The 27,051-nt window shown below is 58.0% G+C and overlaps 9 protein-coding genes across 9 annotated transcripts; 3 read left to right on the forward strand and 6 right to left on the reverse strand.

Annotated features, from left to right (window-relative positions):
* Positions 1-612: 612 nt before the first annotated feature.
* CYM1 (Mitochondrial presequence protease) lies at positions 613-3,696 on the reverse strand (the record flags this gene model as incomplete). The annotated part of the gene is made up of 2 exons (XM_066778955.1): positions 613-3,373; positions 3,689-3,696. 2 exons carry the CDS (start codon positions 3,694-3,696, stop codon positions 613-615), a joined length of 2,769 nt encoding a protein of 922 aa, XP_066631392.1.
* An 843-nt stretch (positions 3,697-4,539) lies between these two features.
* On the forward strand, positions 4,540-6,111 carry SLS55_007540 (uncharacterized protein; the record flags this gene model as incomplete). Its single annotated transcript, XM_066778956.1, has 4 exons — positions 4,540-5,004; positions 5,077-5,225; positions 5,282-5,525; positions 5,584-6,111. 4 exons carry the CDS (start codon positions 4,540-4,542, stop codon positions 6,109-6,111), a joined length of 1,386 nt encoding a protein of 461 aa, XP_066631393.1.
* A 393-nt stretch (positions 6,112-6,504) lies between these two features.
* Positions 6,505-7,572, forward strand: SLS55_007541 (uncharacterized protein; the record flags this gene model as incomplete). The annotated part of the gene is made up of 1 exon (XM_066778957.1): positions 6,505-7,572. One exon carries the CDS (start codon positions 6,505-6,507, stop codon positions 7,570-7,572), a length of 1,068 nt encoding a protein of 355 aa, XP_066631394.1.
* Positions 7,573-8,105: 533 nt separating this feature from the next.
* On the reverse strand, positions 8,106-11,183 carry SEC59 (dolichol kinase; the record flags this gene model as incomplete). The annotated part of the gene is made up of 1 exon (XM_066778958.1): positions 8,106-11,183. The coding sequence occupies one exon, from the start codon at positions 11,181-11,183 to the stop codon at positions 8,106-8,108; it is 3,078 nt and encodes a 1,025-aa protein (XP_066631395.1).
* A 561-nt stretch (positions 11,184-11,744) lies between these two features.
* APE2 (Aminopeptidase 2 mitochondrial) lies at positions 11,745-14,461 on the reverse strand (the record flags this gene model as incomplete). The annotated part of the gene is made up of 2 exons (XM_066778959.1): positions 11,745-14,244; positions 14,268-14,461. 2 exons carry the CDS (start codon positions 14,459-14,461, stop codon positions 11,745-11,747), a joined length of 2,694 nt encoding a protein of 897 aa, XP_066631396.1.
* Positions 14,462-16,099: 1,638 nt separating this feature from the next.
* Positions 16,100-18,133, forward strand: ADE17 (bifunctional phosphoribosylaminoimidazolecarboxamide formyltransferase/IMP cyclohydrolase; the record flags this gene model as incomplete). Its single annotated transcript, XM_066778960.1, has 2 exons — positions 16,100-16,106; positions 16,221-18,133. 2 exons carry the CDS (start codon positions 16,100-16,102, stop codon positions 18,131-18,133), a joined length of 1,920 nt encoding a protein of 639 aa, XP_066631397.1.
* Positions 18,134-19,166: 1,033 nt separating this feature from the next.
* RPB11 (DNA-directed RNA polymerase II core subunit) lies at positions 19,167-19,709 on the reverse strand (the record flags this gene model as incomplete). The annotated part of the gene is made up of 2 exons (XM_066778961.1): positions 19,167-19,456; positions 19,613-19,709. The coding sequence occupies 2 exons, from the start codon at positions 19,707-19,709 to the stop codon at positions 19,167-19,169; spliced, it is 387 nt and encodes a 128-aa protein (XP_066631398.1).
* Positions 19,710-20,608: 899 nt separating this feature from the next.
* Positions 20,609-21,199, reverse strand: SLS55_007546 (uncharacterized protein; the record flags this gene model as incomplete). Its single annotated transcript, XM_066778962.1, has 1 exon — positions 20,609-21,199. One exon carries the CDS (start codon positions 21,197-21,199, stop codon positions 20,609-20,611), a length of 591 nt encoding a protein of 196 aa, XP_066631399.1.
* A 4,342-nt stretch (positions 21,200-25,541) lies between these two features.
* Positions 25,542-26,800, reverse strand: ARO3 (3-deoxy-7-phosphoheptulonate synthase; the record flags this gene model as incomplete). Its single annotated transcript, XM_066778963.1, has 3 exons — positions 25,542-25,702; positions 25,758-26,715; positions 26,789-26,800. The coding sequence occupies 3 exons, from the start codon at positions 26,798-26,800 to the stop codon at positions 25,542-25,544; spliced, it is 1,131 nt and encodes a 376-aa protein (XP_066631400.1).
* Between the last annotated feature and the right edge of the window lie 251 nt (positions 26,801-27,051).

Below are 27,051 nucleotides of genomic sequence, written 5' to 3' on the forward strand. Positions count from 1 at the left end.
TTGCTCGGAACGAAAGAAGTCGCGTCGCGAAATCAATTTACGCGTCGGCGGCGGAGGACGCGCTTTCCGCGACGTCATGTCGATCCCCGCACTGCACGCCGCACTTGATTGGTCGGTGATGATTGGATAGACATACGCGTATTCTTCTGGACCGCTACCTTGAATACATCTTGTTGGACTGTTCCCCCAAGGTTAGTCCGCCGGACCGGATCTCGGGCGCCCGCAGTTCTGATACCTGGGTGATGGTGCTCAATGCCCAACCTCGCCGGATCCATCCGCGCTGCTTGCACAGCCGAGGTTCTGCGTGAGGTTGCGCAGAGCAATTTTGATCTTGCGCTTGTCGTGCCCGAGGGCACGGCAGCGGCCGCCAGCTATGGAGGGTATGCTGGGGTCGCTGCGTTTCTGTTCAGTCCGCGCGTCGGGTACGTAAAGTCACCACCGTCAAAGCGAGTGGAGAACCACCCCATGGAAACCCTCATACATTCCGCTCATCAATCCACCAACACCGTCCCGCTACCCGTGCAGCTATATGCTATGGTCCTTTTACATCCCGGTATTCCTTGAGTAGAGTTATGATACAATAATACACACCGTTCTATACACGACCGTCTTTTATGTCGAGCCGTCGGCTTCCCCAGCCACCTCCTGGACCTGCTCTGCCATGTGTAGCTCGTTGACTGTCCAGTCCTCCTTCACCCACCCCTTCTTTTCTCCGAGCACAGCCAAGCTGCCCTTCGGCACTCCGTTGACCAAGAACTCTTGCGCCGCGCGCTTGACGTCCTCGGCACTTACATCGAGAAGTTGCTCGCGCCGCTTCTGTTGCATTTCGTGGTCGACGCCGCTGAGAAACCTGTTCATGCCTTCTTGGCTGACGCTCTCCGGCGCATCAAGGCTCTGGAAAACACTGAGCTTGGCCTCTTCAAGATCCCTGTCCGTCCACGCACGGTCACGCGCCCAGACGCCTGACTCATTGATGATCTTGAGCGTGTTCTGCGGGTTTGGGTCACGGTAACTGTAAAATCCGAAGATGCCACCAAGACCATTGGCGTAAGCCCCACCACCGTACGCGCCACCCTTCTCACGAATCTCGTGGTGCAAGTGCTTGTGAGTGAGCAGCTGAGCAAGGATCTGTAGAGGTGCGCCATCGGCCGAGACGTACGGGACGGTTGGAATTGACAAGCCAGAATAGTAGACCTGGTAGGGGAGAGGGAAGAAAGACTTGGCGTTGCGCGGGAACGCCGTCAGACGGGAAATGGTCGGCATACCTGTCTGATTAGCAGGGATAGAGGACAAGAACTTAGTAAGAGCTTCCTCGTTGGATGCAGAACTCTCAGAGCCGCATGTCAATGCGACACGGAGGTTCTTGCTGTTGGAACTGGCGAGTGATTGGAGAGTCTTCAGCTTGCTGACCACGTCTTCAAAAGGCTCAGAGGTAGATCTGGACGCCAGTTTGGTCGTCAACTTGACCTGGGTTAGGCCGCCAGTCTGCTCGCGTAAACGGGCTGCAGGCGTGATGCCAGCCTCAGCATACCTCCTTGCGTAAGCATGACCGGACTCCGCCACTGCGTTGACGGCGCCGCTAGCAGAAGCTTGGAGCAACTGGCGAATTTGCTTCTCAGCCTCTGGGCCCTCAAAGTTCGTCTCAGCGATGAGGATTCGAAGCAGGTCGTACATCGCTGGGACATTGCGGTCCAATGCAGATCCAGCAAAAACCAGGCCCTCCTCATATCCCTGGATGTTCGTGGGTGTAGTCGTGGAGTGGTACCCAACACTGATACCACCAGTCTTCAGCTTGATAAGCTCTTCCAATTGTTCCATAGTCTTGTCCTTGGTGCCGAGCCTCATGATTGCGTCGCTAAAAAGCGGTATCATTTCACGAAGCTCGTCCGGGAGGTCCTCGAACACGTTGACAGCGCGGAAATAGGTCAAGCCGTTGGTGGGCGCCTCCCTCCACTGCACTTTCACATCTCCGACTCGACTTTGCCTGACCTCTTTCCTCTCTTTTTGACGCGGAATGTCCTTGACATGAACCGTGGGAAGGCATCCCAAGTCTTGCATCCTACCACTTTCTTGTTCCTCGAGAAGCTCCAGCTCGCGCTGTTCCAAGAATTTCTTCGCCTCCTCCTCGGTCCCAAAGTTCTTTGTAGTTTCGAGGATTTTAGATGCCAGTCGTTGCGACTCTTCTTCCGCAGTCTCTTGCGCATAGGTCTGCGAAGGTTCCATGGTGAATGTGAATGTGTTATCATTGAGAAGGTACTTCTCTAGCAAGCCTTCTAGGTAGGAACCTTTTGCGTACTCAGCCTTGAAGGCGTCGACTACTTCATTCCACGCAAGAGCATCGAAGGGGTCGACGCCATTGAACCAGCCAGGTTTGAGGCGCTGCATGAGGCTCATGCCGAAATGAGCGGTCTTGTGCTTGAGAGAAATCTCCAACTGGTGCAGAATGCCGTCGACCTTCGTCTGACTGAAGCCATTTTCCTTGGCTTCGGCCAGAGTCCTGAAGATGGCCTCCTTGACCTTGGGTACGTCGTCTTTCTTGACGCCATTGAGGCCGATTGAAAAGATGCCGACCTTTCCGGATCCATCATACCCAGTGTTCGGGCTCCAGTCCGGACCCAGACCTGCCTCGATCAGACCTCGATACAGAGGAGAGCCGTACCCGTCCAGCAGCAAGGATGACAGGAGTCCGAGGGAGAACGTCTCCAAGATGTCAGACGAGTCGCCCATGAGCCAAGATGTTGAGGTCTTGTATTGCATATCTGCCGGGACCAGGGGGTCAATGGGACCCTTTTCGGTGACGTTCTTCGGCCCGTCAAGGGCAATTGGCAGCTTGATATCCGTATCTACACGGATTTTGCCAAACTTGTCCAGCGAGGCTCCAATGTTTTTCAGGTGCTCTTCGAGTGGGATGTCGCCGTATGTGAATACCTTGGCATTGCTCGGATGGTAGTGATCCGCGTGGAACTTTTTTAGCTGCTCGTGGGTCAGGTCGGTGATCTTTTGCGGGTCACCTCCTGAATTGTTGATATCGGGGAATAGGTGGTCTTGGAAGCGGATGTAGTACAAATAGCTTGCATCCGACATCTGGCCTTTCATCTCGTTGTAAACGACACCCTTGAAAGCCAGCTGGTTGTCTTTCGACGCAGGCTCCAAGGGATTTTCCGGGCCGATACGCCAGCCTTCCTGTGTGAAATCGTTCGCCTTGAGGAGAGGGTGCAGAGTGGCATCCAGATACACCGACATCAGGTTCTTGAAATCCTGCGGGTTCGTGGTAGCGAAAGGATAGGTGGTGTGGTCTGACGAGGTGAAGGCATTCATGAAATTGGACAGCGAGCGCGGCAGCATCTTGAAGAAAGGGTCGCGGACAGGGTATCTGGCCTGGATCAGTAGCGGCCACCAATGCAGGGCGGGCGACAAACCTTTCGCTTCCGCACAGAGTGGTGTGCTCGAGAATGTGAGGGACGCCGGTATCGTCGGGCGGATTGGTCTTGAAGCCAATTGAGAAGACATTGTTCGAGTCGTCTCTGGCGACATGCAGGTAGTCGGCGCCCGTTTTGTCATGCTGCAGGTGGATGGCCGTCAGTTCGAGCTCTGGGACGTGCTTGGCGCGTCGCAGTGTGAAGCCGTGCAGATGCGACCCGATCTCCGGGAACTTCTTAAGATCCGTCACGGAGGCGAGAGCGCGGACGGAGCCATGGCCGGCGGCAGAGGCGCGCAGGAAGGGCGCAGTGGTGCGCGAGGCCGCCAGCGCCGGGCGTGAAGAAGCGCGCAACATGACAACGACGGTGGTGAAGAGCAAACGAGCGACGATGATGACGACGAGGGCGGGCGCGGACTTCATGATGGTCGGCGCCACTGCGCGTAGTCCCGCCGAGCGAGCTGCTTAGTCACGGCGGGTGCAAGTGCGGGCAAGGCACCGCGGCGAAGGGACCGGGCAGAGGGTCGGCCACCTGCACAGCAGTGCGGGCAGGAATGGCTGGCGGCATATGTGTCTGCGACGGGCCACGGCGGGGCGGGTGTTGAGGGTTGTCTGAGCTGGTGGGCGGCAGGCGCAGGCGCATGCCTCGTCTGCTTGGGACTGTGCTGCAAGCCTCCGTCACGGCAGAAGATTGCCTGCCGAAGCCCATCCTTCCACTCCACCTGCACCATTCGCCCGCCTCTCCAAGGTGCTCTACGCTCGCCGTCACCACCAACCCCCGAGCTCTGACGCCCTCCCACGAGCCCCACGGCCGCCAGTGCTGCCGCCAGTCCCGGCCCGCCCCAGTCTCAGCTACACGGCACATCCTGCCGACGGCTCTCTGCGGATCGCCTACGCAAACCATCCTACGCCGGCCAGCAGCACCTCCCGCAGCTGCGGCCGCCCCATTTCTATGTAAAGGACGCCTGCCGTCCTCTGTCCTGCGCGCTCTAAGCAGTGGCTGCGCTGCCACCTCCACCCACAGAGCGCGCACCCACCTCTGCCACACCAGCGTAATCCGCCCGTGTGCCTCGCTGCTCCCGCACGCGGCATCCCTGCACCCTCTGCCGCCGAATCGTACCATGACGGAGGAGGCCCATCCTTCAATGGCGACCTCGACGGCACCACCGCCCGCGCCTGCGGGCCCGCCACCCAAGAAGGGCAAGAGCAAGAAGGGAGCGGACCCGAGAGACGCCTCGGAACAAATCGCCGCGAAGATTGCTCAACTGGAGCTGGACGCTGCGGGAGAAAAGGATCAGGATGTCGAGATTGAGCGCGAGGTCAAGAAGGCGAACCGAGAGCTGTCGCAGCTGCTGTCGCAAATTGAGTCACCGATGAAGAAGGTCGAGGAGGTGCGGAGGAGGTACACGGCCTTGTTTGCCGATATGAAGCGGACGGAGCGCGAGCACGTCAAGGCCAAAAAGCGCGCTGACCAGCTGCAAAAAGAGAAGGACTCGGGCAAGACCGACCTGAACAAGATGACCACTCTCAAGGAGCGTCTGGAGAAGATGTCGCGCGATCTTACCAAGGAAAACAAGAAGCTGAAGGTACGCTACGCTTCCGCTGCCGCTGCCGCTGCTTGCAAGCGCCTCGCACAAGTGCTGATTGCCGTTTGTTAGGAGGAAAATGTGCAGCGCGAAGCGACCGAGTCCCGCCACCGCGAGGAATTGCACGAACGCCTCGAGCGCATGGTGTTGGACGTTGAGGATGTCATCAACTCGAAGGAAAACCCGGAACCACAGCCGATGGATACAGACTTGGATAGATTGTACGTGTCGTCCCGTGCCAGCCAGTGGCTACAGCCGATTAATCCGGTGCGATCAGATTCGAGGAAAAGTTCAAGTCCTTCCTGGACCAATGGGAATGCCGAGAGAAGCAGTTCAAGTCTCTGTTACGCGTCAAGGAGCTCGAAATCCTTTACCACCAGGCCAAGCTCGATCAGCAACGCAAAGCGCAGGAAGTCGAGTCGTCCAAGTCCAACCAGTTGACTCGCCAAGTCACCACCTTCTCTCAAACTGAAGCAGAGCTCCGCAGCCAGCTCAACATCTACGTGGAGAAATTCAAACAGGTGAGTTTACATATGTCTCGCCTATGGGTCTGGCCGCTGTTCACTATGCTTCTTATAGATGACAAAATTGACGGATCCCCAGGTTGAGGACACGCTCAACAATTCGAACGACCTCTTCCTGACTTTTCGCCGCGAGATGGAGGAAATGTCCAAGAAGACCAAGCGGCTGGAAAAGGAGAATCTCGTGCTCACGCGCAAACAAGAGGCGACGAACAAGAACATTCTCGAGATGGCCGAGGAGCGGACGCGTACACAGCAGGAGATGGAAAAGCTGCGCCGGAAGAACGAGAACCTTGAGAAGCTTTGCCGCGGCATGCAAGCCCAAGGCCGCGGCCAGGCGCCGCCGCACGACCTTGATCCGGACGACGAGGGTACCGAGAGCGAATACCTGGACGAAGACGAGTACGATGAGGAGGGCAGTGAGGAGTACGACGAGGACACCGAAGAGGAGGCAATTGATGTGCGCCCCGGCCCAGAAGCAAAGGTTTTCGGACCTCCGCCGCCCCCGCCGCCTCCGCAGACTATGGCTAATGGAAAAGCCAACGGCAAGGTGAACGGACAGGTCAACGGAGTCAGGAAGTCATAAGGAATTTCTGCTTGCTGTACACTAGGTCTGGGTTGTTGGGTACAAGATGCACTATTGTTATCAAAGAGTCCCGCGCGTGCCCCGATGGTGAAGGAGTCCTGAGAACTGGCAGAGCCGCGGCTTTTGACGCAAGCTGATGTCACGTGTGACGTGTGTACAGGCCTGACCTCGGACGCGACGCTTCCCCGCAAAAAGGCGATCCGGACCTTACGATAGCCGATAGCCCCGGTCACCATTTCTCCTACAATAATAATCCGACTGACTCTGACTAGATAGGCTTCCGTGCAGCGCACTTCGCCTTCACTCTCATCCGACACCCATTGACACCGTGCTACCTTGACGATCCTCGAGGATTTCCCTGCACCCAACGTAATTCATCACACGACCTCAACCATGGCGCCACCCCCCGCACTCGAAACGCCACTGTGCAAGCTCCTGGGGATCAAGTACCCCATCATTCTAGCGGGCATGGCGCGCACGTCTGGCGGGCCGTTGGCGGCGGCCGTGTCGAACGCCGGCGGGCTGGGGGTAATCGGCGGGCTGGGGTACACCCCGGCGCAGCTGCAGGCCATCATCGACGAGCTGAAGGCGAACCTGGCGGACCCGTCTCTACCATTCGGAGTGGACCTAGCATTGCCGCAGGTGGGTGGTTCGGCGCGCAAGACGAACCACGACTACACGCGCGGCCAGCTGGACGCGCTGGTCGACGTGACGATCCGCAATGGCGCAAAGCTGTTCGTCTCGGCGGTGGGCGTGCCGCCTGCGCGTGTCATCGAGCGCCTCCACGCGGCGGGCGTGCTGGTGATGAACATGGTTGGCGCGCCCAAGCACGCGATCAAGGCGCTCGAGGCCGGCGTAGACGTCGTGTGTGCGCAGGGCGGCGAGGGTGGTGGCCACACAGGCGACATCGCCAACTCGATCCTCATTCCGGCCGTCGTCGACGTCGCGCGGCACTACCGCTCGCCATTGACGGGCGAGCCGGCTACAGTCGTCGCCGCCGGCGGCATCCGCGACGGCCGCAGCCTTGCTTCGAGCCTCATGCAGGGCGCCCAGGGCGTCTGGGTTGGCACGCGCTTCGTCGCCTGCGCCGAGGCCGGCTGCTCGCGCCTGCACAAGCAGGCCGTCGTCGACGCCAGCTTCCAGGACACGTTGCGCACCCTGGTCATTAGCGGTCGCCCGCTACGCGTCAAGATGAACGAGTACATCGCCGAGTGGGAGGCCCGCCCGCAGGAGATCAAGGCGCTGACCGACGCCGGCATCGTGCCGTTCGAGAAGGACATGGATGAGGGCAAGGACGTCGACATGCCCTTCCTCATGGGCCAGGTCGCCGCCGTAATCGCCGACGTCAAGCCCGCCCGGGAGATCGTCGAGGACATGGTTAGGGAAGCCGTGGACATGCTGCGGTTAGGCCAGAGCTACATCGGGGGCGGTGGCGGCGGTGGGGGGCAGAGTAAACTATGATTGTGTCGATCTTTGTGAGGGGTATCTATATCTCCTCAGTCGACGCGATCCACTCACACGTCAAGTACTCCTGTGAGATCGTGCCAGAGAGGGTTATAAATTATGTATGCTGTGAAATCCAACTGCTGTCCGTGTTTGTATGGGGTCGAAACTCGCAACTATTTCCATAGTATGTATCTGTTTGAAATAATTATGAAGAAAGATTGTGAAACCTCCACCTACGTCTAGGTATTTGCTTCCCCTGCCCACATAGAAAGGACATAGCGCGATGTACGTGCCGGTGGATCGCGCCGTCCGAGGAGATATGTACAGCAGAAATGCAATCATTTGGAGGAGAGGCCAGTATCTTATTAATCCTCGAAAAGGTCAGTGACTACACCGCACGTTACGGATCGTCCACTCCATCTTCGTATTTACTGTCGCAGGGCCTACATAGCGAGATGGACGGAAAGGGAAGAAAGATATTCTACATTATAGGCTACATATACTAGCTTTCCACCGGCTGGCTCTTTCGCTGTCCTCACTTCTAAGTATCAAACTCCCAATCCCCTCACCACCAACCACAGCACCACCGGAACCACCACGTTATCATTCCCGCCCGTCAATACCGCTTCCATAAAGCTCGCAACCGCGCCCGCGCACGCCGCCTTGCTCACATCTACTGGCCTCACCAACCCCAGCACATCCCGCAGACCGGGCCACAACGTCCGCACCTCCTCGCTTGCGGTGGCGACGGCGGCAGCACCGTTGCTTCCTCCGTCCCACTGGCCCAGGCGCAGCCACGCCTTAGCGAAAAGAAGGCCCGTGGTCACGGCGGCGGCGAACGCGACGCTGCCCTCGAGGCTCTTGCCGCCGAGCCACGGCCACTTTCGGCGGCCCCAGCGGCGCCCGATAAGACTGGCGGCCGCGTCGCCCATGCCGACGCACACAACACCTGCCACCAGGCTCACGTCTCTCGGGCCCCGCACCTCCCAGCCGCGCCACGGTCCCCCTTCGTCCCCGTCGGTCCCGTCGCGCGGCACACCCGCGAGGCTGAGCCACAGGGGAATCGCGCAGCCGATAAGTAGGAAGATGTGAGAGACGACGACGGGGCCACGCAGATCGCGGCCGTCGACGTAGGGGGTGAGGAAGTAGGCGAGCGGTTTCGACAGTGGTGGAAGTTGCGCCGCGCGGATGAGGTCGAGGAGGCAGAAGACGGAGAGGACGAGAGCAAGGGTGAGGGCAATGAAGCATGGGTCGATGAAGATTGTAGGTAGTAGCATGGCGACCATCATGCCGTGAAAGACCTTGCGGCGTGTGTCGACCTCAACGGTTGTTGAGAGGGAAAGAACGGTTGCCATGCCAAGGATTAGGATGAGCACCCAGTATCCCGTGATGAGAAGGCGTGTGTTAGCCGCACCGCCACAGAGGACCTGGCGGATAAATTCTGCCCGTGAGAGTTCGGCAAGGTCGTTCGCGGTAAAGTCGGAGAGCGGAGGGAGGCTGATCCAGCTGGAAAGGCCCCAGTCAAAGACGAAGAAACGGACGTCCCGAATGTTGCCGAAAAGATAGCCAATGGCCCAGCCGAATGGCTCTCGACCATGTAGCGCAAACTTTCCAATGTAGGCCCTGATTGGTCCCAATACGAGGAGCACCATGGCGACGTAGACCCATCCAGCATACATCCATCTCCTCATGGTAGCTTGCGTCGGCGTGAGTGCGAGAAAGGATTGTGCATAGGACTGTTTCCTACGCTTCGCTCTACCAGGAGCAGAGCGCGACGCAGCTTTCCTTGGGTCGATGCTCGATAAAGTATGTCTACGCCCTCGCAGGGTAGCCGGATTGGTGTCTCTAGAAGGGAGTATTGCATCCCTGAACGCCTCAAAAGCGAGCTTAGTCCCAACTGACGCTGCGTGCTGGATTGTTCCCGGTGCAGATTCCACAGGCTTGAGCCTAAGGTCATCTGAGACATGATCAGGGATGCTGTCCTCATCAGCATCACTATCAGAAGCATAGCCTCCCCTGCTTCTGGACCGCGAGGACCCTGGACGAAGACCCTCGTTTAAAATGCCTAGGAAAGTTTGTTGAGCTTTGATGATACGCCCTGCTCGCCTAAACCGCCATTTTGGTATGCGCGCGAGCGCAACGTTCCATCTCAAGGTATGACCGCAGAACATAAAGAGCAGGACTCCGCCGATCCAGAGTATCGATTTGAGAATAGCCATCTGCGAGCTTGTGGAGAAGAGGAGAAGGTTGATAAGTGTTGTAGAAAGCAGCTGCAGTTCGGCGGGGAGAAGACTTGTTGTCGTGAGGTAATAAAGCGGAGGTAGAAGCGCTTGGTGCAGCGCAAAGAGCGAGGCGATAGTTTCCGAATCAACGCGATCCGCCGGTGCCTTTAAAAGATACGGCTTGGCTGCCGTAGTCTTTGAAGGGATGTCGGTATGCTCTGATATTATAAGAGGAATAATGGAAACAAACCAATGTTCCATACTGTATCCGTTCCCGTGACCGTATGAAGGAATGAGTAGCGGCGGAAGAGCGGACGCCGCAAGGACAATATTTGGCAACAGGAGCTTTTCCATGCTGGGGTATAGTGATAAAGAAACAAAAACGGGTATCGCTGCTGGGTAGAGAAGCGGAGCCGGGTCGAATGCAGCGGGTACGTGGATCCGCTTCCGCAGTCGGGGCCTCTTCTCTTCCGATTTTGCACACGGAGGCAGTAGTAGTCGGAGCGGGTAAAGCAGGAGGAGCAGTGCGTAGAGGACGACGTAACCGGACAGCTCTGCTGGAATAATGGTGAGCTTGTGTGCCTCCCCAGAGAAGCCATTGACCACCCTACCTCTGCTCCAAGCATCTAGGCTCCTGCACGCCACGGCTCCGCGCAGCACCACGGTCCCAATCGCCGCCAGCAGCGCAACCTCACACCCCCTCCTCAGCATCTCCGCCCTTCTCTTCTTCGCGAACCTCTCCCTCTCCCTCTTCACCTTCTCGTCCTCAATTGTCTCCTCCTCCATCCCAGTCTTCCCCGTCCTTTGGGAATAGTATCCCGTGGCGACGCTCAACCGTCGGCCCTCCTCCTCCAGCACGCTCGGCGTCAGCAACCCCGAGTCGTTCGCCGCGTCGACTTCCTTCACATCCCTCAGTCCCTTGTGCGGCCGGATGGGCGGCGCGGGCAGCGCCTTCACGAAGCCGTAACCCTCGTCGTCGGCCTCGGTGCCGCTCTCGCTCATGCTACGCGACGCCGCCTGCGAGGGGTACGACGTCGGCGCGGCGCGCTGACGCCCGTTGGCTTTGCCATTTCCGTCGCCATTGACATTGCCGTTCTCGTAGTCCGAGGAGGTTGCTGAGGATGAGTTGCTCCACGCGGGCGAGCTCTGTTGCGGCTCGCGCAATTGCTGTCTGCGGCGGTGGTACGGGTGCGGCGAGCGGTTCAGGAGACGGAGGGCATCTGTGACGGTGGAATCATCACGGGCGCTGGCGGTTGCGGATGCAGCGGGTGAAAGCGCACGGCCGAGAGAGGGTGTCGTGGCAGTAGGCAGAGGCGGGCGATGGTCCCCGGAGGAAGGTGACGACAACAGGGTCGGCGAGGCAGCGGGAAGCTCGGGGGGCTCGTCGTTTTCTATTTGGATCATGTCGATGGGGGTGTCGGCGGATCAAACGAGCGAATCATCACCCATGGTTCGGTGGATTTGAAGGTGTTGGTGCAAGGGAGGGGCGACACGGAGTCTGGAGACGTGGTTCTATTTGATTCACATGTCATCCGCACTGAGCGTTGAGCGTTGGGGGCGCAGGGCCACGGAAGCAGACGTCAGCACGAGGCGATGCCCCGCTGCAGCAATCCGCCTGGAAACCGCACGCCTGCGCATTGCTGTCACGGCCACCACTGCGCGGTCTTGTCGCGCGCGCAGCTTTTGCGCCTCCTCGAAGCCACGACGGTTGACGTCAGTCTCCGTCCGCCCTTGGACCAGCCCGACTCGCGCGCGCCAAGCCTTGACCGCGTCACCACCCACACTAGCTGTTCACTTTACCTACGTCCGTATCAACAATGCAAATGTATTATGCCTGGGAGGTGCCAATTCTAAATAGACATACAGGACCTAGCAGCCCCGTGCAATCCATCGCCAGCAAGGCAATGCATATATATACCCAAGCCGTCATTGCATCCAGTTCGCCGCCCAATGCAAGTCTTTTGTTTACAAGTATCCGTGCTCTTTGAGGAATGCCTCGACATCCGAGCTGTCCCGAGTGATCCAGTTGGACTTGGCCCGAATGGCGTCCAGAGACTGTGCAAGGCTCTGGTCGAAACCCTTGGTGCTGCGCTTGCCGAAGAAGTCCTCGATGCGCTGAATGTGTTCCTTGCGCGTGAAGCTCGACGTGCAGATCGAGACGACCGTACCAAGCATCGTCAGGCCGGGCGGCAGCTTCTTTTCGAGCTCATCCCAGTGCTCCGTCATCCATTTCCAGAGCGCTTCAATGCCGTCCTTGTGTGTGCGGAGGCCGCCAAGCGGAAGGTAGATGTCTTGGCCCTTGACCTCATCGCTAAGCGGAAGAGCCAGCGTCCTCTGGATGAGCTCCGGGCTCCTGGCGCGTCCAATTGCGCGCAGGGCCGTGTTGCGCTCGTCGCTTGTGCTCGCCGTCCGGTACTCTTTTAGCACGGCGTCGTATTCTTCGGCTCCTCCGTACGTCAGAACGATGCCGTAGACGCTGGCACGGATGTTCGGGTGGATGGCCGTCTTGTCGCCACTCTTGAACTTCTCGAACATATCGAAAGCCGCCTTCTTGACCGCCTCGTCGCCTGCGATGCCGGCCGCGCCAAAAAGGAGCGACTTGAATTGCTGCTCGATATGACCGTCGCTATCCTTGAACTCCCAGCCGAGCTCATGGGCCTTGCCTTCAATAAGCTTGAGCTGGAACTTCTTAAGTGAATCCTTGACTGCCTCATCCTCGAAGATCCAGGCCGAGCGCAGAGAGCCGACACGGGCAGTGAGCTCATCCCAGACAACGAACTCGGGCTCGGCCTTGAAGCCCTCGAGCAAAGAGAGAAGGCCGGAAGTCTTCTGATAACCAGATGCAGCAAGCGCACCAGCATCAGCAATCATGCCGGCGCGGTCCTCAACCGAGAGCAAACCCTTCTTGGCAGCTTCTCCGAGCTTCTGAAGGCGCTCAGGAGTGTACGAAGTACGATAAATACCAGAGTGGTCGGCGTTGATCTTGAAGAAGTCGGTGTTGTTCAGCTTGAAATCGGCCTCTCGAGAAGTCAGGGTGAGCTCTTCGTTGATTCCCTCCTGGGTGCGCAGACCCAAGAAGACGGGGTAGAGGATTTTGTCCTCTTCCGGCTTGACATCTGCTGTGCGAAGGAACCTGTTCTGCTTAACATGGATGGAGCCAGACTCCGGCTTCTCGGTGACAGTCACAACGGGGAAGCCAACGTTCTTCGTCCAGATATCCATGACCTTCTCAACGTCCTTGCCACTGGCATCGCTCAGAGCAGCCCACAGGTCACTTGTTTGGGTATTTCCATAAGCATGCTTCTTGAGGTAACGACGGATCCCCTCCATGAAGGTCTCCTCGCCAAGATACTTGGAGATCATGCGCAGCACACACGAACCCTTTGAGTAGGAAATAGCGTCAAAGATCTGGTTGATCTCATCCGCACGCTTAACGGGTACCTCGATAGGATGGCTAGACCTCAGGGAGTCAAGAGATAATGCGCTTTGCAGGTTGTCGGTGACGTAACCTTGCCAGACCTTCCACTCTGGGTAGAAGGCGTTGCATGAATACCACGACATCCAGGTAGCAAACCCTTCGTTCAGCCAAAGACCGTCCCAGAAGTCCATGGTAACCAGGTTGCCGAACCACTGGTGGGCCAGTTCATGCTGGACAACCTCCGCAACACGCTGCTTGGTGGACGCCCCACTAATCTTCTCGTCGAAAAGAAGATCAACGACGCGGTACGTGACAAGGCCCCAGTTCTCCATGGCACCGGCGCTGAAATCGGGAATGGCTACCATGTCCATCTTCGGAAGCGGGAACTTGCTGTCAAACTTCTTCTCGTAAAAGTCGAGGGTTTTGGCCGCAAGGTCAAGAGAGAACTTGCCGTGGTTGATGTCCTTATCCGGAGTCGCGAACACTCTGACTGGGACGCGGAAGTCGTTGGTCTCAATGACGTTGAGCTCCCCGACAATGAAGGCCAGAAGGTATGTAGACATCAGCGGAGTCTTGCGGAAGGTGACGGCCGTCTTCTTGCCCCCTCCAATCTTCGAATCCACCTCCTTCTCCGAGACAGCGTCCATGTTGCTCAGGCAAGTCAGGTGCTTGTCAGCGACGAGGGTGATGGTGAACTCGGACTTTAGAGCGGGCTCGTCGAAGCAGGGGAACGCCCTCCTAGCATCGGTGGGCTCCATCTGAGTAGTTGCCAGGTACTTTGTCGAGCCATCCGCCGCATTGTATGAAGACCGGTAGAAACCAGCCATGTTGTTGTTCAACACACCGGTAAAGGTCTGGACGAGCTGGGCCTTGCCACCGGCGGGAATGGTGTCCTTGAAGGAGACTTTGGTGGTCTGGGTATCTTCATTGTAGGAAACGTCGGGCTTGGAGGTGATGACGGTGTCGCCGGACTTGACAGTGGTCGAGTGGAGCTTGAGGTCGAGCGTGTTCAGGGAAATGGAGTTGGTGTCCTCCACAACGTCGAGGCTGCGAGCGGGCGGTTAGCGGACGGTAGCGCAGCGGGTGCCATGGGGTACACGCACTCAATGACAACAGTGCCCTCGTAGGTAAAGTCGCCATCCAGCTTCGGCTCTAGGGTAAGGTCGTAGTGCACCGGCTTGACATTCTTGGGCAAGACCTCTCTGCCCTTGGTGACGTCGATGGAGCTGGTCGCATCGGCCTCGTGGCCGAAGTGTTTGCACATGTTGAGAGCCCTGCGGTGGGAGCAGTGCCTGACGGGGCGGAGGAATGGGTTGGAGATGCGTTTGGAGGGGTAGCGGGAGGGGACGGTGGGGTTGGTGGAGGGGAGCTTGAGATGGAGGGAGGTGTTGTAGCTCCGTGCGGCAGCAGAGGCGGCGGGGTGGCAGCTCCAGCTGGTGCCGGCGCGGGTCAGGCGGGCCTGTTGCGGATAGCACCGCGCAAACGGTAGCACCCCGCGGCCGGATCTGATCATTTATGGTACACCGCCTGGCGATAGCGGTAAGCCTTAGATCAGATCGATGAAGCAGGTTGGCGACTGGCGAAGGACTGCAGCAGCAGCAAATGCCGGACCTGGTCCGGAAGGTGCCCTTGCAGCCGCCGGCGGTCATGCGCGCGCACGTCCCACGACTGGTGCATTCCATTTTTCTCGCGCTTCGCTCGCCCCGGCAGCCTCTTCTCCTGCAACTCCAACCCGCGCTCTGCGGCCCCTCAGCTCCTCGCCAGTGCTTGCTCCATGTATTGCAAGACGATGCGGCTGTGGTGTCGCAGGCTGCATGTTCGTAGGTCGCAAGCCAGTCCTCTCAGCCATCGTTCTTCTCCGACACGGTGGCTGGTGTTCTGACATTTCTGTCAGTCTTGCCAAAACAACCGCCCGCGTTTGAGGAGATCATGACTACAAGTGCATGCCCTCCATAGGTTAGGAGCAACATACTCGCTGTTATTGTACGTGGTGACAACCTCGCAGGAGGCGGGCTGCTGATGTACGTGCCCAAATTGTTTCTTAGTGCTTAGGCATTTGCATCTTCTCCACGCCGAGATCATCTGGAAGGAATTCTCACGCCAGGATCTTGGATAACGGCTCACAATCCTGTCCGCTTGCTCCAGCCCAACAGCTGCAGGAGCTCAACAGCAACAATCACTCGAAGACGATCGTTGGGCCAGACACAGGACGCTATGGATCTTTGTTGACCTGCGGGAGACTTGCTCCTGGAAGGTGCTGCGAACGAGGCCTGTGGCAAGAGGCAGAGCCTCAGCACGACGCTGTCACTTGCAGAGCAGGTGCCACGGCTGAGCTCAGCCCATGCTTTCACACATGCAGTGGCAGTATGTACGGCGGATCATTGCGCTCCCTCCCATGGTGAACAAGGGAGGAACCGCACCCAAGATCCATCGCTGGAGTCGGTTCTCCACTCAGCTGACGGTTTTCGTTCTCATGGGAACCCAGTAGAGGGACCTCCATCGAAAATGCTTTTTAGTGAGTGTTGTATTTTTGCGTTTGATGAAGAAGAAAAAGAGTCGCAGACGCGCGCGAGCAGAAGTTTTGTGCGGCACTGCGCCGGGGATCAGCCGCAGTCACGTGTTTCAACGAGCAGCCGAGCAGCGGGCAGGCGGGCAGCAGCAGCACTGGGCAGGCGCACGGGCCAGTGACGCAGCTGCAGGTGCTGGCAGCGGCGCGGGGCACCTGCACCCACCGCGGCGGCTGCAATTTATTTGGTGAGGGCAGAGCGATTTCGGCCAAACTTAGCAACAAAGTCACAAAATTTCCTCGCCCCTCACAACCCCAGATTCGTGCCCTGTTGCTGCCATTGCCCTCTCGAGCCCGCCTCTCACAATGGCTTCCGACCCGTCGCAGAAGATCGGTATGCCGCGTCCCGCCTGCCGTGCGCCTGCAACCCCGCTGACCTCCATGCCCAGCCATCCTCAGCGTCTTCAACAAGACCGTACGTGCGCAACACCCCGCATTGCGCCTGAGCCAATCGAAGCATTGACAATTGTCACACAGGGTCTCCTCGATCTCACCAAGGGCCTCGTCAAGAACAATGTGAGGTGGGTACCATGTTCTTCGCTCCAGCCTCGTGTCAGCGAGCCTCAATCGATGCTCGCATGTGTGAAGGCGCTTGAGACCCACCTCTCTGCCCCCCTTCTCTGCCATGCCATATTACTGCGTCCAGCTGACACGTGCTCCAGGGTCCTGGCCTCCGGCGGCACCGCCAAGATGATCAGGGAGGGTGGCTTCCCCGTTGAGGACATCTCCGCCATCACCAAGGCTCCGGAGATGTTGGGCGGCCGCGTCAAGACCCTGCACCCGGCTGTCCACGGCGGCCTTCTTGCCCGCGAAGTTCCTTCGGACCAGCAGGATCTCGTAGGTAGACCGATTGTGTGTAGCGCACCAATGTCTAATGACTCTGCCAGGCCGACCAGAACATCAAAAAGATTGACTTCTGCATCTGCAACCTGTACGGGGAAAATCCGCCCCTCTCCGCGACCGAAGATTACTGACAATACTCCGTTCAGCTATCCATTCCAGGAAACCGTCTCCAAGATCAATGTTACCATTCCCGAGGCCGTCGAGGATATCGACATTGGTGGTGTCACCCTGCTCCGCGCTGCTGCCAAAAACCACAGCAGGGTCACCATCCTTTCCGATCCCGAGGACTACCACGACTTCCTTACCGAGCTTGAGCAGAAGGGTGAGATCTCCGAGCAGAAGAGGCAGCTCTACGCCCTAAAGGCCTTCTCCCACACCGCCGACTACGACACTGCCATCTCCGACTTCTTCCGTAAGCAGTACGCTGGCGATGGCAACCAGCTCGCCTCCCTGCGCTATGGTACCAACCCTCACCAGAAGCCCGCTGCTGCCTTCGTCCGTGATGGCCAGCTTCCTTTCAAGGTCCTTGGGGGCGCTCCTGGCTACGTCAACCTCCTTGATGCTCTGAACGCCTGGCCGCTTGTCAAGGAGCTTAGGAACGCTCTGAACCTCCCTGCCGCTGCCTCCTTCAAGCACGTCTCTCCTGCCGGTGCTTCCATTGGCGTTCCGCTTTCCGAGGCTGAGCGGAAGGTGTACATGGTTGATGATATCGAAGGAATCGAGAAGTCTGGCCTTGCTCAGGCTTATGCCAGGGCCCGTGGTGCCGACCGCATGTCCAGCTTCGGCGACATGATCGCCCTGTCCGACGAGGTCGATGTTCCCACCGCTAAGATTATCTCCCGCGAGGTTTCTGACGGCGTTATTGCCCCCGGCTACCAGCCTGACGCTCTCGAAATTCTGAAGAAGAAGAAGGGTGGCAAGTACCTTGTTCTCCAGATGAACCCCGAGTTTGAGCCTCCGGCGATGGAGACTCGTACCGTCTACGGTATCAACTTGTCGCAGCACCGCAACGATGCCAAGGTTACGCCCGCCACTTTTAGCACTATCATCACCCCCAAGGATGCTAGCCTTCCCGAATCTGCACTTCGTGACTTGACCGTCGCTACCATTGCTCTCAAGTACACTCAGTCTAACTCTGTCTGCTACGCTCTCAACGGCCAGGTCATTGGCCTCGGTGCCGGCCAGCAGAGCCGCATCCACTGCACTCGTCTTGCCGGCGACAAGGCCGACAACTGGTGGATGCGCTTCCACGAGCGTACTCTCGGTCTCAAGTTCAAGAAGGGCACCAAACGCCCCGACAAGAGCAACGCCATCGACCTTCTCTGCAGCGGTTCCGTGCCTGAGTCCGGCCCCGAACGCGAAGACTTCGAGAATTTCTTCGAGGAGGTCCCCAAGACCTTCACCAAGGAGGAGAGGGCCGAGTGGCTTTCCAAGCTCGGCGAGGTTGCTGTCAGCAGTGACGCTTTCGTAAGTTACCGCAACCACCGAAAATGCAGATTCATATCTGCCGATGCGCTCCCCTGCTGACACGGACAAAATCAACAGTTCCCCTTCATCGACAACGTCTACCGTGCCGCCCGCACCGGCGTCAAGTACATCGCCGCTCCCAGTGGTTCGCAGAACGATCAGTTCGTTTTCTCGACCGCCGAGAAGCTCGGAATCACCTTTGTTGAGCAGCACATCCGCCTCTTCCACCACTAGTTCAGTGACACGTCAGACGTGTTGGTGAAATGTGGTGGTTGTAGGTAATTGCATACAATCCTTTGTGTGCTCTGCCTCTTATTTATTTTTCATGAATACGGGCGTTGATTTTTCCTTTTGACATGATTGGGATTCTAGCACGGTTTATACCACTACAAAAAATTTGACGAACGATGATTAGGTGCTTCTTCTTCCATAGGCTAGCTAGACTGGAAATGGGCAAATCAACTTTGCTTTTACTGAAAACGACGCACATCACCTGTGCACGGGCATCCAAGGTCACGGTAGCAGTTGCAGGACAATAGATCGTGATGTGTTGTGGCTCTAAACGTCTTCAAGTGCTGTTATCCTTGTTGCACTAAGCAGCTGTGCGGAGCGGAATACTCTACAGCATTGCTGATGGTTTCATTTCATCATGAAGGCCCTTGACACAACAGCCCCCTACTAAGCGCTTTTGGCCGAGCCCAGATTCTTTTCACGCCATTTCCGTTCTAACTCCATGCTGCATCCATGCAGTTGGCGTTTCATTTCTTCTCTTGTTCCCATTTCGGAAATGAAAGCACTTTTTTCCGCCATTGGTGAGTGAGTTGAAGGAAAAGGAAAAGACAGATGTTGATGGTTCCGACTGGAGAGGATCTGCGGTCGTTCGTTATCGTACCGGATGCAAGTAAGGCCAGCCAAAGTGCCCAAGCTGGAGCCAGGATCGTCTATGCAACCGAGTCCAAGCCTATGAGGAAAAGGAAAAAGCCGAGCGAAGCAGCGGCAGGGACTGTCAAAACCGCATGCAAATGTTTGCCGAAGAAGAAGAAGAAAGCAGTCTTCCTCTCTTTCACCTGTCGCTTCTCCATTGTTTCCTTGTTCAAGCCTCGCCGCCGGCCTTGGCGATTTTCTTCAGCTCCATCTCCTTGGTGAACTCGCGGCTGAAGACCTCGAGGTCCTGGACGATATCGCGGCAGGCGTTGACGATGGCCTCTTTAGGAGCGACGGAGCCGTCGGTGCCGACGCGTAGCTCGAAGCGGGCGAAGAGTGGGTGTGGCACTTTGTAGCCGGCGAACGTGACGTACTTGTACTTATGCAGGCGCGCGGCCAACAAGTTGGCGAGCGTATGGTCCTCCTTGTTGAACGTGAATATGGCAGTATTGGGGACACCTACAATGTCGACACCACCCATAAGGGCGTAATATTAGCCATGCCTCTGTAGTGTGTGGTGTGTGGTGTGTGGTGTGCGCGGGGTAGGGTTGGGTATGCGCGCGTGCAGGATGGAACGGTCGCGGAAGCGATGCGGCGGTGGAGGCTTGTACGTACGGGTGTCGTGCTTCATTTCCACCTTCTTCTCGCCATCGCCCAGGAGGAAAAGCTCGAACCTGTCCCAGAACTCCTCAGTACAAAGCCATGGACTCATGGCGGCTAGCGCGACAAGAATTGCGGGCGAAAGACGTTGGTGTGTTGCGTGGCTTGCCAGCGGACAATGCGAACAGTTGGGGTGGAGGAAAGAGTGTTTGGTTGCGGGCGGGTAGGCGACATTGGTAAGGCACGGCGTGCGGTCGCTTCGCTGTTTTCCGCCGCGGCGGCGGGTTTGTGCGAGAGTGACTGAGGGAGAGGGCAGGTGCGGGTGGGCGAAGATGAGCAGGGGTGGGCCGAGGTGAGAGAAGCAGGAGTCCGAGGTGACAGCAGAACGTACCTGTCGGGAGCGTTCATTGTGGGTAAGTGAGAGGCGCGGTTTGGGTGAAGTAGTAAGTAAACGGGTATATAGCAAGATCAAACTAGTAAATCCAATGGGCACGGCGGTTCCTTTTGTTGTCGAAACGCAGACGGAGGGAGGTTGGGGAGGAGAGGTGCGGAGGGCGGAGGTGTCGGAGGTATGGCGGCGATGATGCGCGTGGAGGTTCTATGACAATAACGCCCGTGCACAATGGAAAAGCTTGGCTGCCTACCGTTACCGCCTCAGCCCTACAAGACCCTGCCACGGGAAAGTCGTTGCCGTCGGGCTTCATCACATGCACTTCGTAATCACATCATTGCAAAAGTCGTCATCAATGCCCGGTTTAGAAGGTTGTTAGAAGGGAATACTGATTTAAACTATTTACAATCTTCCACACCTGCTTGCAAGTGCAGCCATTAATTTTCAAGGAATGCTTCGTTGTCGTCCGTAAGCCCGCGAATCCAAACTATGCATTAGAGATGTGATCGTGAATGAGACTCCATCGCAAACCATCGGCTATACCGCCTTGTCGGCACGGCCTTGGGTGTTGCAGAGCCGATGAAGGTGGAGGTGCCGTTGTGAGGCTGTCGCAAAGCAGTTTACTCGATGTTGATCCTGCGAGACTTGGGGGCCTGCGCCTTGGGGACGAGGATGGAGAGGATGCCGTCCTTCAGGCTGGCCTTGACGCTGTCCTGGTCCACACGGCCGGGGAAGCTGAACGAGCGGTGGAACTCGCCGACAGAGCGCTCGCTGACCCAGTACTTAGCGTCATCAGCGGGCTTGCCGACCTCCTTGTTCTGGTTGGTCGTAGCGACCTCCTGGTTAGGGTTTTCGGCGGGCTGGTCGTCCTCGACGGTAGGCTTCTGGTAGTGCTGCTCATTGTTCTCTTCGCCTGCGATGAAGCCGCGAGGGCGTTCGCCGCGCTCGGAACGGTGCTCGATGCGGCCGGAGATGGTCAGAGTGTTGGAGTCGGACCATTCGATGTTGATGTTTTCCTGGGCGATGCCGGGAAGCTCGCCGTGAAGTTCGTAGTTCTCCTTCTTCTCAACGACATCGAACTTCGGGGTGAATGATCTCAGGCTCTGAGCACCCTGGGGGAAAGGGGCACCAGTGCGGGAGACGCGGTCGTAATCGTCGAGAAGGCGGAAGAGAGGAGAGAACTCCTGGGTGAAGCGCGGGAACATGGACATGGCAGATAGGTTGTTTGCGGTGTGAACTGAAGAGACGAGAGGCTTGGTGACTTTGAAGGCGCGAGGGAGTTGGCGTCGAAGTGCGAGTGTTGTTGGTCGCAGTGCTTGCATCAACGCTGTTGGTTGTTGTTTCTGATCTGGTGGGCTCAATGCCGTCCACCATTCGTCATTATATAGACGCCGCGGCCGTTTCTAGAAAATGCGAAGCGTTGCACAGGCAGCAGCATCATGACGAAAGTTGCGTTGCTCTACGAAGCCCGACGGTAGGTTCGAGACGGATCCAGAAGCTGAGAGCAGGCGCATGAATGGCCGTGGCGGTTCTGAGGCCTGCACAAGATTTGGCATGCCTGCCGGAAGTCTCATGATTGTTCTGGGGTGTTCACCGATCCAGACCTCTCTAGCACCTTCTTTGCCAAGACCGGGTCACGTGAACGCGCATCGCGCCACCACCACGAACTCTTGATTCATCCGAATGCCAGTTCCATTTCTATCGATGAACGTCTCTAATTCCGGGGTCTTCGTAAATCTCCAGCTGCCTGTGGCCCCTGCGCAACATGTACTCGATCGCGCCGAAGTCTCGCTTTTCGAGGGCAAGGCTCTTTTCAAACTCCTGTCTACGCTGTGTCAGTGGTTCAACCAAGGCCAGCAGACCCGAGATACTGCCGCTAATGATTGCCTCTCTCCTGCAGCATACGCATGCACTGACCTTGCAAACTGCTCAAAGTGTTTCCTTGTCTCCTGCGCCCAGCCAAGGGTCAGCAACGTCATCGATGCATCAATGGAAGCTTACCTGAGGCTTTGCACGGGCAACCCTCAGACACTGTCGATAGAGAGACAGGACATCTCTCTGCAGGCCCGAGTATCTCGGCATTCGTTGGCGCGGCAATGGCTTTGCGGTTAGGGAAGGGTTGGAAAGGGAAGCGGTGATGCCTCGGCGAATGCAAGACGTCGATGTCGTTTCTTGGCTCGCTTCTCGGCCAAGCATTGCGCCGGCGATCCCGCCCACTAGGTAGAACGCGGGGAAATCATGTGTAGAAATAGCCACGTCTGCCCGAAAGATGCCTCTGGAGGCAGTCGATCCCAACGTCTGGTCGCATCTGCGCGCATCTGCATCCGGACCATGTACGAAGAGGAGGCGGAAAGAGAAACAGGGAAAGGATAAAATTCAATAGGCTAACTGTACCGCTTTTTCTGCTTCCCACCGGATGAATCATCAGCAGTGCGGCTGGGAGATCCAACCGTCGCGCAGCCCGAAGAAGCATCTGAAAACGCACGTATCCGACATGGCTCTTGACTGTCCCATGTCAAAAAACCCTTTCCGTGGTAGCGCGTCGGAGCGTAAGAAGAGTTGTACTGCTCATCTGGTAAGAGGCATTTTCCTACCCCACGTAAGGTGTAAAATAGCCCCATGGTCATCATTGTTATCGTAGGCCGGAAGTTCGAGTCTGCGGTTGTACGTCGACCACGGGCCATCGCATGCCAGGAAGCGTTCATAAACAGCGTCCGAAGTAGTGTCAGCGTAGCCGGAGCTGGCACCTGTGGCATAGCCGTCATCACTGACGGCAATCATGTCCGACCCTTGAGAGATTGCATCGCGAGGCGGCAGGCAGGAGGTAGCCAAGTCCTCATCAGACGAAGAGCTGGGCGTATCAAGGGCCTGCGAGCCGGTAGAACCTGCCGGGAGGTCAGAAGGATGTCTCGGCTCGGTAACGGGAAATAGATCTCACTGTTGTCATCAAAGGCACGACAGCCCCCAGTTGAGCGACCTTCTGCACCAGGCTCGATGGCTTCGTGTTCGTTGCCGGTGGCCGACCAATGAACAGCGCCAGGGCCCTGCTCGAAGGGGTCCATTCCTGCCCCGGCCCCATGAGCGTCCGGGTCCACTAGGCACTGGGGATGCCTATGGCATTCTTCGGGTTCCTGCTGGCAGCATCTCATGCAGGCATCGGACGGGTACTCCGGGGCGTCCAACGTGGTCGACTCCGAAGGGCTGTGGATTTGGCAAGCCATGGTGGAAGATGGAGGCTTGAGAGCCGGTGGGCAACTATCAAAACTGCCAGCGATGGTGGACCGGCGCCACCAGGTGAGTCAACCGCGTAAAAGAAGACGATGGAAAGAGGACTGAGCAGCGCATGGGATCCGAGGCAGGCAGGTGGATGGGAGCTTGTCGCACCCGCGGATACAGCTCGACAATATGGCTGGGTGGCTTTATAGCTTTCTCGGCGAAGTTGGAACGACTGTACAGGGCTGACGAGAGAGAGGCGCTGGTAAGATGTGCGTCGTACAAGCTGCAGATACCCGGTGCCTGTGGTCCAAGCCACGAGATGCGGAAGGCGGTGCAGGGAGGGAGAGACGGAATCGAAGGTTGCAACAAGCAAGCGGCAGAGGGGGGCGTCAAGAAGAACGAAGCACGGAGACGCGGGCTGACTGGGATAGAGAGGCGATTGCCAAAGGTTAAACGATGCCAGGCCTAGCTCTTTATGCCTACGCGATGGCCCATGAGGGGAAGACAAAACATAGTCTGCATCTTGGCTGCCTGTCGCAGGGCGGTTGCCTTCTTGCGCCGACTTCATGGCGTTCGGTGCTGTCGACCGTGCGTACAGGGTGGTGATGGTGTCGGGGCGCGGGAGGGCCAGCTCAAGTCAGCCAACCGGACGACACGCATGCTTCCCAGGGCCATGGTTTGCAGCGTAGGTGTCGGAGCGGCGGCGGTAGCGCTGAGCGGGCGCGTCTGCAAGGACCGAGAGCGTAAGAGGGCGCGTTGTCGTGGCGTGGCCCTGAAGATCGCGCGCTGTGGCTGGACGTCCCTCCAGGAGTGCAGCCGCGTGGGACTGCGCCCTGCGCGTCCCCTCTGTGCAACCCGAGTCAAATTTTTCATCTTGGCGTGCTGTGTGGAGACGACTGCGGCTACGAGGCAGACCGCATGCCAAACGCTTCGCGGGCATCACGCGCGGCTGCAGCCCGCTGAAAGAGAGGGAAAGGAAAAAATCTTCAGAGCAAGCGGGCGACAAAGCGTTTCCCTCGGACCGTGCCTTAGTGCTTATTGCTTTTGCTGACTGGAGCAGGGAGAAGGAGTCCGCAAAACGCGCAATATCGCCCTGCTCTGAGCCGTCACGCGTCTCGTCGTAGACGTCGTAGCTATCCGTGGCTCTAGCAGGGTTGCGGCTGTGCAATGGCATCTGATGCTGATGGCGGAGGCCACGGTCCTGCTTGCTGTTGGCGGGCATTTCGGGGCGAAATGATTGCTGTAGGAAACTCCTTCGAGATGGCTATGGCGGTGGCAAATGCACGCTGCGCTCACTGAGACGCCCGCACGGTTCCTGAGACACGAGGCAACGGTGCGGTGCTTGAGCTCCAACCGCCGTGGTGGGGGGTGTGCAGCATGGGTCCATGTCATCGGTCTAATGCCGTGGGGAGCGTGCTCGTGCAAACTCGAAAGTGGTAGGTTTCCAGAAGGCTTCGGCCACGCGCGCGTGCAGGCAGCAGAGACCCACTGATCGCCATCCTCGCTACCACCAACGTGACGAAGCGCTCGTGACTGCAAATGAGCGTCCTCCCTTCTCGCGGCGCAGCAAACGCAGCCTGACGTGCGAGCAGCCGCCGGCCGGCTGGTGGTGGGTTCGTTGCGACGATCGAGCGATGAGCTTCCGGAAGACGGGCAGAAACAGACCATGATCCCTGGCATCGCTTGCCGCATTGGGCGCTTGGTGGTGATCTCTTCGCTCCAAACGTTCAGCCTTGCGCTGAGCGCCAATCCACCCACACCGGATAATCAGTACCTTGACAAAAAGATTCGGGCGATTGGGGCGGCGGCGGCGGCAGCCCACGCCGTTATCATCGGCGGCGGCGTTGCCCAACGCTGTGGAACCTGGGGCCAGCAGGCACTCCGCCTCAGCCTTGCGGAGCATTTGCTCTTTTGCTGGCAGGCTGACGCGGGTTGTGGATGCGCTGACGTGCCGAAGTGCATGCGTGGGGAGCGGCTGCTATCTTGCATCCGGCGATGGTGAAGGAGGACGTGAAGCTGGCTTGAAACACGGCCGGCGACGGGACAAGTGGGCGCTTCAGCTGTCCAGTCCATAGCAATTGGCACTGGACTTCAGCCCAGCCCACCTCGCATGCATAAGCACACGGCCGGCGGGGTCGACATCAGCCTCACGATCAGAACGAGCCCGCCGGAAGAAACGTTCGAGATTTCATTGCATCAGCCATGCTCAACAAAGCATGCGCTAGGGGATATTTTTTGTTTCCCAACCCAGAAAACGGCAGACTTTCGAGCGGGTTCTCTGGCCTTTTATGTACCAGCCCCAAGAGAAATGACCAGATCCGACACAGAACGGTGCGTCTAGGCCTGGCCATCGGCGCCAAGAGCCTGCCTGCGCTGCTTCACGGCGTTCGCGAGCTCCTCGAGCACCTGCTCCGTGTCCTCCCAGCCAATGCAGGCATCGGTAATGGAGATGCCGTACTTCAGCCCAGCGCGACCCTCTTTGGGAACCTTCTGGCTGCCTGAAATGGAAAACGTCAGCGCCCCTGCAAGAGTGAGATATGCCGTCCAACGTACCCTCGTGAATGTTGCTCTCGATCATGACGCCCATGATCGCCTCCTCGCCCGCAGCAATCTGCTCGGCCAAGGCGTGCGCGACTTTGGGCTGATTCTTGTGGTTCTTCTCCGAGTTGCCGTGGCTGCAGTCGACCATGACGCGCGGGTTGGTGTTCTTCTCCAGCAGCTTTTGCTTCGCCTCCTGGATGCTCTTTGCATCGTAGTTGGTGCCCTTGGAACCGCCGCGCAGAATGACAAAGCAGTCTTCGTTGCCCACGGTCCCGACAATGGCCACGACGCCGGGCTTGGTGACCGACAGGAAATGGTGGGGGTGCTTAACGGCGCCAATCGCGTCAATGGAAACGCCGAGGGTGCCGTCGGTGCCGTTCTTGAAGCCGACAGGGAAGGACAGGCCGGAGGCAAGCTCACGGTGCAGTTGGCTCTCGGTCGTCCGCGCGCCCACGGCGCCCACACTCAGCAGATCGGCCAGGAACTGCGGAGAGATTGTATCCAGCATCTCGCTCGCAATAGGCATGCCACGCTCGGTCAGGTCGACAAAGAGCTGACGCGATATTCTGAGGCCCTTATTAATCTGGAAAGAGTTGTCGATGTCGGGGTCGTTGATTAGGCCCTTCCAACCCACGGTGGTGCGGGGCTTCTCGAGGTAGGAGCGCATGACGATGAGCAGCTCGTCCTTGTACTTTTCCTTCAGCTTCAGCAGACGGTCACAGTATTCGAGAGCCATCTGCGGATCGTGGATGGAGCAGGGCCCAATGACGACGAGCATGCGCTTCTTCTCGTCACGGCCTTGGACAATCTCGACGGCTTCATTGCGGCCGGCAAGGACGGTGTCTTTCGACTTCTGCGTCTGCTTGATCTCGTGCTGGAGCAAGTCGGGCGGCGTCAGAGGGTTGTAGCCGCGGATGCGCCAGTCCTCGGAGTTGTTCTTGTCGCCGACATTCTTGTTTTCTATGTAGAACTGGCGACGCGGTGCGGTCAGTCGCGGCGCTGGAGTAGAGACGCGGCACAGCCTGCGCCAAGGTGGGACGTACCTGGCCAGCCATTGTGGGCTATCAGGTGGAAAAGTACGGCCGGGGGAAGAGGCGCTGAAGATTGCGGCGCTCGAAATGCTATTGTTTGTGTGCTGTGCGAGGGTGAAAAGGGCGGGTGGCTCTCGACTCACGAATGAGTAACACTTCGAAATGGACGCACGGGCGCTCTCTAGCTGCCACCAAAAAGTCAGCCCAGATCTCACATCCCTGCGCGCGCGCCCCTCCGCCCGTGCGCCCCTCCGCCCCTCCACTCCGAGCACGCT

This window comes from Diplodia seriata (genome assembly GCF_021436955.1).
Source record: "Diplodia seriata strain FDS-637 chromosome Unknown scaffold_7, whole genome shotgun sequence".
Classification (NCBI taxonomy): Eukaryota; Fungi; Ascomycota; class Dothideomycetes; order Botryosphaeriales; family Botryosphaeriaceae; genus Diplodia; species Diplodia seriata.